The 10,270-nt window shown below is 43.3% G+C and overlaps 2 protein-coding genes across 2 annotated transcripts in view; one reads left to right on the top strand and one right to left on the bottom strand.

Annotated features, from left to right (window-relative positions):
• DRC3 (dynein regulatory complex subunit 3) overlaps nucleotides 1-2,920 on the bottom strand; it is a gene marked incomplete in the record, with an annotated part of 16,945 nt that extends 14,025 nt beyond the window's left edge. The window contains 2 exon segments of the mRNA XM_072417437.1: nucleotides 2,202-2,374; nucleotides 2,822-2,920. Coding sequence (XP_072273538.1) covers nucleotides 2,202-2,361 — 160 coding nt within the window.
• A 297-nt stretch (nucleotides 2,921-3,217) lies between these two features.
• The window catches only part of TOM1L2 (target of myb1 like 2 membrane trafficking protein), a gene marked incomplete in the record, with an annotated part of 39,997 nt that continues 32,944 nt past the window's right edge, over nucleotides 3,218-10,270 (top strand). The window contains 1 exon segment of the mRNA XM_072417436.1: nucleotides 3,218-3,325. Coding sequence (XP_072273537.1) covers nucleotides 3,274-3,325 — 52 coding nt within the window.

Below are 10,270 nucleotides of genomic sequence, written 5' to 3'. Positions count from 1 at the left end.
CTGTAATGGATCTGGTCCAGGATTGAAAGCATTTGCAAACTAATAGCAAAATATTATTAAGAAATCCACTCCAGGTTTGGTGGATCTCCCAGGTTCACCCATGAAAGTCTATCTGCTCCAGGGATCAGAAAAAAAAACACCTATAATATTCCTGCATTGCAATGCAACTGATGGCAGTGTGTCTCATGCATGCATGCAACACAAGCGATATACAGAGATGTATTGGGATGTCATTTAAAGTGGAACTAAACTAAAAAAAAAACAACTCACTTACCTTTACTTACACAGATCCCTCTGGAGTTTCCCTGGATCAGGTCCCGCGTTGCCCTGTAATCCTTATTCGTCATGGTGTGGAGGAAGCACCGGGTGCTGCCATCTTCCTCCGTCTTCTGGCTACGTCACCTGATCTTACACTGCACAGCTGTGAGATCAGGTGATGTAGCCTGCTGTAAATGGGGAAAAAAAGAGTACTGAGCTACATGGCATTATTTTCCCATGTAGATAAAAGCCCCTTCTGCACATGTCCGATCGCAGACATGAGCAGAAAGAGCAGCTGAAGCCTCCTGGGATGCGTGGCATGGGTATCTCAGGAAGCTCGGTGCTCCCATTCCGCCACGGCAGTAATGGCAGAAGGGGAGGGGCTTCCAATTTTTTATCTTACATACGCTTGCCTACCCTTTTATGTAAAATAAAAATATTGATGATAGATTCGTTTTAAACTAAATAGCAGCACAATGCACTGGGTGCTAGCATGTGTTAGAGCAATACTTGGGTGTGCATTATAACATTGTGCTACCAAAATCTATTCTGTAAAAGGAATGCCTTACTGGCTGCCAACACAGATCACTTCCTCTGCAACTGCAAGCTGCCCGGTTGCCATGCTCATCCAGTGGCTTTACCTTTCTAAAAATGTAAGTGTTCAATGGTAAATAGACAGTTCTCAAAGCTCATTGGCTCATATCACCCCCAAGACAGGTACAAAGTAAACTGAAAAAGATATCAACTACAATGAAGGGGAGGAATATGGAAACAGAGGAGGAGTGAGAAGACGAACAGCACAGGAGGTGATTGGGAGTGACAGCAGGATGCGGGGCTGTGCAAGCAATGACTCCTTGTCTTCAGGTGTATAAACCTATAAAGGGAGACACGAAGAAAGCCATAGATGGGAATACATTGATTATAAAATGGGTTTATAGCAGAGCTTTTTTAACATGCGAAATAACTGTCAGGTCTTTAGGGACTCCCTGCTATAAATACTATATCAACAGCTCACAGTATATTAGCATGGAGATCAGTGGTAAGAATTCCTCTTACATTCCTCCCCAATATTCAGAACATTTCCAGGTCCTGTCACTTTCACCTGCGCAACATCTCTAAAATCCGCCCCTACCTGTCCCCTCTACCCCACCCAAATCCACCCCTCTTATCATCTCTCGTTTGCACTACTGTAACCTCCTCCTCTCTGGTATTCCACTAACCCGACTCTCTCCTCTACAATCTATTATGAATGCTGCAGCCAGACTCATCCATCCTTCCCACCGCTCCTCTTCTGCTGCATCTCTTTGTAGTTCTCTTCATTGGCTTCCATTTAACCTGAGAATCAAATTCATCTCCTGTGCTTTGCCGTCAAATCCCACCCCAGTTCTTGTCCCACTTACCTTTCTGACCTGATGGAAAAATATTCCCCTAGCCGCTCTCTCCAATGACCTACTAATGACTTCCTCACTCATAACCTCATCACAAGCACAGCTCCAAGACTTCTCTAGAGCTGCCCCAACTCTCTGGAATGGTTTTCCTTGTCCTATTCAGCTTGCTCCTACTTTCAGCTCATTTAAAAGAGCTCTCAAAACCCAACGCTTCAACCTCACCTACCCGTCTTCTTCTGTCTCCTAAACCCTCACTACTTCCCACCATTCCATATCTCCCCTCCTATTGTGTGTTACTTTCCCCACCCGCCTCCTCCTGTGTCACTGTCTGTACCTGTCTATCATTTGCAACCCCTATTATTGTACAGCGCTACTTAATATGTTGGTGTCATACAAATCCTGTTTAATCATAATAAACAATATTAATTGTTGGACATTGGGAAGAATCCAACCCTTACAGATAGCCATTGGTGTCACTTGTAACCTGAGAGGTACAAATTGCTTGTTGTCCTAACAACCTCTGGAGGAACCCCGGCTGATAAACACTGATCTTACGTCTGAAATCTAGATGCAGGTTTGTGACATCCTTGAAATCGATGCCCTCGGCCTTGGCTATGTGTCCGGCTTCATCGCTGGGGCCCTGCTCCTCCACAGCTCTTCTCAGCATGCCATCGTCTATAACGTTCGGTTCTGCCGTATCATAGAGCCCGTTCATTCTCACACGTGTCCTTTATAAAGAGAAGATTGTGACATGTAAATATTGGAATGTGCAATTCAGCCAATGTTCTATCTATCTAGGGTCTGAGATGATCCACATAATTCCTGTGAAAAGAGAATACTGCTGGGATTGGGTAGAAAAACATGGCAAACGTCATTCAGGGGATTTATTTTCACTTCCTGCTACTGCTGATACAACAGAAAGTAAAAAAATCTCCTTTACAACTCATATCCATATTACAGTTCAATTTTTTAGATTGCCCAAGACTTTCTGTGTCGGTGACAACAGTCAACAAACAGGATGAATCTCCACAGTGGGGACAGAGAGAGCAGTAACAGTCTGACAGAGATTGTATCTTTCTATCAATCTATACAAAACAAAAAAAATGTCATTTTCCTGTACACATTGCCCAGTTGTGATACAAAAATAATCTTTAGTAATACAGATCTTCGGATACCTGATTCCCACCTGGGTAAGTAAAGATGCGTCCCTGGTTACCAAGAGCAACTGGACACGTGGTTAGAAACATCCAATCACTGCGTTGTTCATCTACAAAACAAGTTGAAAATAAAGCTTTGTTATTCAAAATAATTTTTAGCCAATCCCTAGTCGTAAAGTCTGAATAGGTGGGCACTCCTGTGACATGATAATGACAAAATACGCTGACCAATCGGCGCTTGAGGGTGTTGTTTGCCTGTCATCGGCGGCTCAGCAAGGACAACATTGAAGATAGACAGAAATGCTGGCCAATGGTATGCAAGAATAAACTTACTGGGGCGGGCGAAGTAACAAATTCGTCCAATAGGATAAAACGTTCCTGTCTGCATACCCTATAGGGACGAGGATAGGGTGGGAGCTTGGCCTGACTGTGGGAGTGAATCTAGAGGCCGGCTGTTTGTTGTCATCAAGATGGAGTTTCTGCTGGGGAACCCGTACAGCACCCCGGTGGGGCAATGTATCGGTAAGAGAGCCGGGGAGGGTCTGAGGGCTCCTGTGTGGGTGTGTGAGGCCTACAGGGCCTTTAGTGTGTCACTATCACCTTCTGCTAAGATATGTATGTACAGCCTTCTGTGTGTGTCACCTCTGTGTGCCACCCCCATTGTGTAATATGTAATTATATTATATGTACACCTACCTGTACCTGTGTGTGTCACCCCTATATACACCCCTAATATATTATATTATATGTACACCTTCTGTGTGTGTCCCCTCTTTATACACCCCTATTATATTATATGTACACCTACCTGTACCTGTGTGTGTCCCCTCTATATACACCCCACAATATATTATATGTACACCTTCTGTGTGTGTCCCCTCTATATCCCCCCCTATTATAATATATGTACACCTACCTGTACCTGTACAACCCCCCTACTATATAACATCCCCTTTCCCTGTATGTATGTCACACCAACAATGTGCACATCCCTCGCTATAATATGATTACAGATATGCGGATGTGTATCATTGTCACCTCTTCTACCCTGTACCCCTCAACATCTCAGCTGTCACCTCTACAGCTACAACTGTGTACTAGATCCTCCTACACCTAGCTCACATCCTGTATGTGTTGATATTACAGTGTCTGTATGTACTTTCTCCAGTATCTTTGCTGTTGTGTAATCCTGTTACACACGTGTATATTATTTCACAACCCTGCCATATGAGTATATGAGAGCTGGACAGCCTGTTGTTGTTATGAGTGTAAAAACCCATCCTGGCTGGTAGATACGCCTACTTGCAGGACTGACTGGTTCCTGAATTCTGTATGCTGTTGTATATACAAATTTCAATGCACTGTTTATGTCACCAGTCCACATTTTATATGTGTGTCCTTCTATGTCCTGGCTTTGTGTTCTCATTGTTTCAATGTTGTGTATATAATTTCCTCTGTAATCATCTCTTCTATATACACCCTGCTAAAGGCACACCCTTTATAATACAGCTCTTCAGTATACACACCCTGTAAATTAGCATTTTAGTTTGCATGTTTGGTTCAGGGACTGCAGAAAAGACTACTGACCCTGCTGTGTCTGTATACTTACCCTGTGGCGGAGATTTATCAGTCCTGGAATGAAAGGATGGCAATGGCAGCCTCCATGAAACATTAACTTCAAGTGTAAATTCAACCCCATAAATAATGTCCCAGTGTAACTATTAGTATTTATATAGCGCCAACATATTCTGTGGAGCTGTGTATTAAATAGGGTTTGCAGACAGTGACACAGGAGAAGGAGAGGACCCTGATGAGATGATCTTACAATCCAAGGCAATCTTCATTTGTACCTGTAGGGAACGGCTTTTAATTCTCGCTTCCAGGCTTCTTGGAGGCCAGTGTGTGTTCAACATGCTTCATGCCCCCAGAACTGCATCTCCCAGGAACCCTTTGCCTATTTAGTGTGTTGGCAGGCTCTTGGGAACCCAGACAGCAGCATTGCATGAGGAGCAGGAATTAGAGGGTTAGGGAACACATGACGTTGTTTTGTAGTCCAGCAGCCAGGAGAAAAAAACCTGTGATATTTTTTGTGGTTTTAAAACCTTCCTATGTACGGTTTGTAGTTACTGACGTACATGGCAACACCCATATTTATGTATTACCTTCCGATGAACTCCAAAGAAACAGCTAAATACTTTTCCTCAATTAATGTCTATGAGTCAACTGATCGATTGAAACCAATGCACCCCCTATTGTGGCTAATATGAGTGTTAAACCCAGAATTTTTGTAAAGCTGCTTGGGAAGAAATTGTAGGCGGTTGGCAGCCCCGGTATTCTGACCCAGGTGGTTACTAATAAGTGCTGGGTGGTGCGCTTGGCTAAAAGGGGCCGGGGAGACCACTGTATATCTTATAGCAGCAACCCATTACACATGCTCATATAAAGGGAATGTTAAATGGCTCTCGGGCTCCTTCCCTTTGCAGCCAATCCCTCTCAGACTCTTCTTTTAGGAACTCCGTCCTGAGTCTTAGGCACTGACACCTTCCTGTGCAATGCTGGACCAATAATCCTGCGTTGTAAGTGAGCATGCAGGAACTTCATGCGCTACCGGCACCTTTATGGCGAAATAACTTTCTGGCCAAGAGCAGAGCAAAGGGTAAAATAGGAAAAAAACCTTCTCATGTTCCCCCTGGACCCAAACAAGCATTTTACCCTTGCTGCGTGGGCACCCCTGCATACCCGGTGTTTATTTATTTCTTTCATTACAGATTCAGTAATTGCACCCTGACATTGTGTCATTAGAGGGTGAATTACGTCCTAATTAGAGCTTTCTTCAAACAAGCTCCGCAAAGTTCATATTCGCCATATTAGTCAGACAATGACAACAGAAGCAGCCCAAATCCTTAATGCCACGGCTTCCAGCACTTGTGTGGGCACAGTGCGAGCTTTCATCAATGGCGCCAGCCAGTGGGCGGAATGGAGTACACACTACTATTATCACAATCAAACGGCAGGGAGAATCAAATTGTAGATGAGGCACTGGCGGCATCAGACTTAATTGGGTCTTCTTGCAGAACATTGTGTAAGGGTAGCATTGGGTAGAAGCTGTGTTTTCTGAGCTACCCAACAGCTGGAAACCCATTTTATCCATGGCTCAGTGCTATAGAACCCAGGGCTGCAATTGTTTCTTATTCCTGCTTTTTATAACATATTTTGTACCCCAAGCGTCTTCAGTCTGTTACTTAGTGCCTGAAGCATGAAGCTGATGGATGAGAAGTACGCAGATGGACTCCTAGCCATTGCCCTGAGAACAAAAGACCGGAGGTGCATGCCGTCTTTATTACAGTACCATAGGTGGTGGAGCTGCATTTAATTTGATGGTGCCTAGGGTGTCGATGCCCAGAGATTAGCTTTGGAAAGCAGCCTGATTTTGACATTTCAGCCACTATACACACGCAAGATAATTGTCGTCTGAGATGTCTGAACATTTGTGATCATCTTGGGCAAAACTCTAGCGTGTTTACGACGCTTACCCAACATCATTTAAGAGACGGACAAGGACAACCAATCTTATTTCCAATGGAGGAGGATGCTGCGGGTTGTCTCCCACGCCTCGTCCTCCCCCCTCCCTCTCCATAACAATCAACAACGCTTGTCGATGGAAATGATCTTTTGCAACCAAACGTTTGGCGTTTGTATTTAGGTCCTATGATATCTAGGAGGAAAATAAACAAAGACATGGAGGTAAAATGATGTGCCAAGTTATAAGAATATATAAATAGTAGTTTCTAGAATGTAAACTCATTTCTAACCATAAAAATTGAATAATTATTCCCATGACCACTGGGGGCAGTATTGCGTCAAAATAATTTCATCCCAATTTTTTTATATTTAAAGTGGAACTAAACCCGTGCTGCTTACCTGTCCCCATTCATGGCAGGGCGCAACCATCTTCCTGCTTTGTTTTAAGGAGCAAAAAAAAAAAATCTTCAGCAATTCTGATTGGCTAGGCCAGGATGGCGTTACTCCTGCAAAGGCGAGCCGGCGTTCGTTCGTTCCCAACATGCATAAGGGAAGCGGGGTTTGCAAGGTATGACACCTGGGCGGCAAATAAGAATGGTTACTGTAGAGGGGACATTGCCAGTCATAAAAACCTGAGTGAACGCCATTTGTTCAAAGTGGGACTTTCCAATAAAAGATTGATTCCAGCCAAAACTATATTTTCAAGATCTGTATACCCCAACATTTGTTTCATTTACAAATCTTACAATAAAGAAAGAAATCCCCTTATGGGAAGATTCATGAACAACAATTCTGCTCTGTTTATAAGATACAAAGTTCCTATTTAGCGCTGGCTTCAATGAGCATCCTCAAGCTAAGGGGGGGCTGTAAGGATGAACTTAGGTATATAAATTATCTACTTAATAAACATCTTCTCTGTACAGCTAGTGTACGAAGCTGATTTTTTTTGTATTAGCTTCTAGGTATCCTTTACATGGCAGACTGTGAGCTAATCACTTTCCACTTTCTGCTTTGTTGCATTGACGGTCCAGGATGTGTCCTTGCTTCCTGGTTGGGTTACCTGCATCATAAGACTGGTTGAACAGAATTGCAAATCAGTTGGCAAGCATTTAGTTTATATGCCATATGTGTATGTTAACATAGCCGTTTGCTTGTAGTTCAGCTTCCAATCTTCCTCTTTGTGGCTTGGTGTATTTTAGTTTATTTCGGGATATCTGGTAGCCCCCTGCACAAGGCTATGAATCAGCCCACTAGGAGTCAGAGATAAGTAGAACAGTTCTTTTTTTTTTTGCAGCTCAGATCCCTTGGATTATAGGCAGTTTAAAGGGTTGTAGAGAATCCTATTATCAGTAACAGGATTACTGTATATGACTCCCAGGGACTGGCTCTGAAAATGAGATTGTGGAAGGCAGACGAGGCCTTGCTGGAAAAGCACCATCATGTAGATCTGCATTCCCGTTTTCCTTGCAGAGATTCACAGCTGCTGCTGCTCTGCACAAGATTGCGGTCTACTCTTTTCAGCAAAGTCCTATTTGGACTCAAGCAGATTGTCAACAGTCCATATAAAGCAGAACACTAGTATACACCGTTACCAAGCGTCCATTATTTGTAGGGACTGTCCATTTTTATACAAGCTTCACAAAAGTTTCTGTCCTAATACATGGCTCCACAGTGTCTCTCTCCTAAAAGCAAGTGTCCCCTGTTAAGTAGCACTCTTTATTCATACTGTAGCTCCCAAGTGTCCCTTTTTGGATGCACTATCCCGCTTTGTACATGACTTCCAAGTGTTCATTGTTCAGAGGGACTGTCCCTCTTTATGTATGGCTCCTAAATGCCCTCTTTATACATAGTTCTGAAGTATATCTTGTTTGGATCTACTGACCCTCTATGTCAATGTCTCCCAAGTGTTCTTCACTTATAGAGAGACCGTTCCTCTTTGTACATAGCTCCAAAGTGTCTCTTGTTTGGAGGCAATGCCCCTCTGTCAATGACTCCTAAGTGTTTCTCATTTGGAAAGACTGTCCTTCTCCATACATGGCGCCCAAGTATCTCTCTGTTTGGAGGCACTGTTCTTCTTTGTACATTGCTCCCAAGTGTTCCTCATTTGGGGTGACTGTCCCTTTGCATTTGGTGAGACTGTCCCTCTTTATACATGGCTCCCAAGTGTTCCTCATTTGCAGTGACTGTCCCTTTGCATTTGGAGAGACTGCATACATGGCTCAAAAGGGTTTGTTGTTCAGAGGGACTGCCCCTCTTTATACAAGGGTCCCAAATGCCCTCTTTATACATAGTTTCAAAGTATCTCTTGTTTGGAGCTACTGACCTTCTATGTTAATGGCTCCCAAATGTTCTTCATTTGGAGAGACTGTCCCTCTTTATACATAGCTCCCAAGGATTTGTTATTTGGAGGGACTGTCCCTCTTTGTACATTGCTTCCAAATTTCCTGCCAATACAAGGTTCCGAAATTTCTCTTGTTTGGAGCTACTGAACCTCTATGTCAATGTCTTCCAAGTGCTCCTCATTTGGAAAGACTGTTCCTTTTCATACAAAGCTCCCAAGTGTTTCTTATTTGGAAAGACTGTCCCTCTTCTTATGACTCTTGAGTGTTCCCCAATTTGGAAAGACTGTCCCTCTTCATTCATGGCTCCCAAGTGTTTCTCATTTCAAGGGAACTGTTCCTCATTGCACATAGGGATCCTTTGTTTGTAGGGATCTTCTTTGTACATAGCTCCCAACTATTCTCTCTTGAGGGCTTCCAAGTATCATTGTAGGGATTATTCATCTTTCAAAACCAAACTCTTCTGTCCCTATTTCCTCCTCATTCATACTGTCTAACTACCAGTGTTACTATTCTTCATTACCACTCATCCTCAGATTATTGTTCCCTAAACAACTGGCTGGTAGAGGAGAACAACGACAATCCACAGTCAGTAGCGTGAAACTTTTCGTCTATGCCAATGCCAGGGAATGACCGGTTCAGGGATCAGAACAGACGTCTGTAGTGCACACATATGGAGTTTAGATTTCTAGACATTCCACCAATGTGACGCTTAGCGCTTCACCAATCTGCTTTATGTGCTCAAAGTGTAACAAACCCCTCATCTATCAGTCGAACCAAGGCGACGTTTTCCTGCTATCCTGGCATAAGATGGCATAGTGGGCAGCCAAGGGGTTAATCACGCTGCAGCTGTTTCTAAATAGGGCAGCATTGCGTGCATTGGTGACGTCCTGTGGGCGTTTGGATGAAATGTAGTCCGGGTCTATCGCTAGCACTGCGTCTGTACCCATCGTAGAGTTATTGTCACTGCAGAGCAGTCATCTCTGGGCGCTGCTGGCAATCGGAGCTTTGATCATATCAATGCAGCTACTAGTAACTGTAAGGAAAAAAATGAACACGCCAAATAAAATGAATTTACCAAATTCTACTTTTTATTTCAAAGTCACCTTTAAAGGGTCTGGCCAGTTTTTACTGATAATGTTGGGATTTGCCTGCAACTTCAGCTGCTTGTTTTTTTCTAGGTCTGCTGATTACTTTAGCATGCTGAAGGTCACTTTCTGATTTACAAGAACGTAATCTTATTCATATGAACATGTTATTTACACAGAAATACAACAATTTACAGGTGATTTCTGTTTTTTCAGTTTACCTTTTTACGTGTTGCCTAATATATCCCCTGTAGAGTTTTGATTGGTATTGTACGCTCATTTACCCCCTATATTCACAACATTTCCAGGTCCAGTTACTTTCCCCTGAGCAACATCTTCAAAATCCACCCCTACCTGTTCCTAGAGACCACCAAACTCCTTGTACAGGTTCTTATCATCGCTTGTCTGAACTACTGTAACCTCCTCCTCTCTGTAGAACCTTGTAGTTCTCTTCATTATCTTCCATTTCACCTCAGAATCAAACTCAAGCTCCTGTGCTTTGCCTTCAAATCCCTCCA

Source organism: Pyxicephalus adspersus, chromosome 7, assembly GCF_032062135.1.
Source record: "Pyxicephalus adspersus chromosome 7, UCB_Pads_2.0, whole genome shotgun sequence".
NCBI lineage: Eukaryota > Metazoa > Chordata > Amphibia > Anura > Pyxicephalidae > Pyxicephalus > Pyxicephalus adspersus.
Note: the sequence above shows the minus strand (reverse complement) of the source record. Positions and strands in the feature narration are given on the sequence as shown.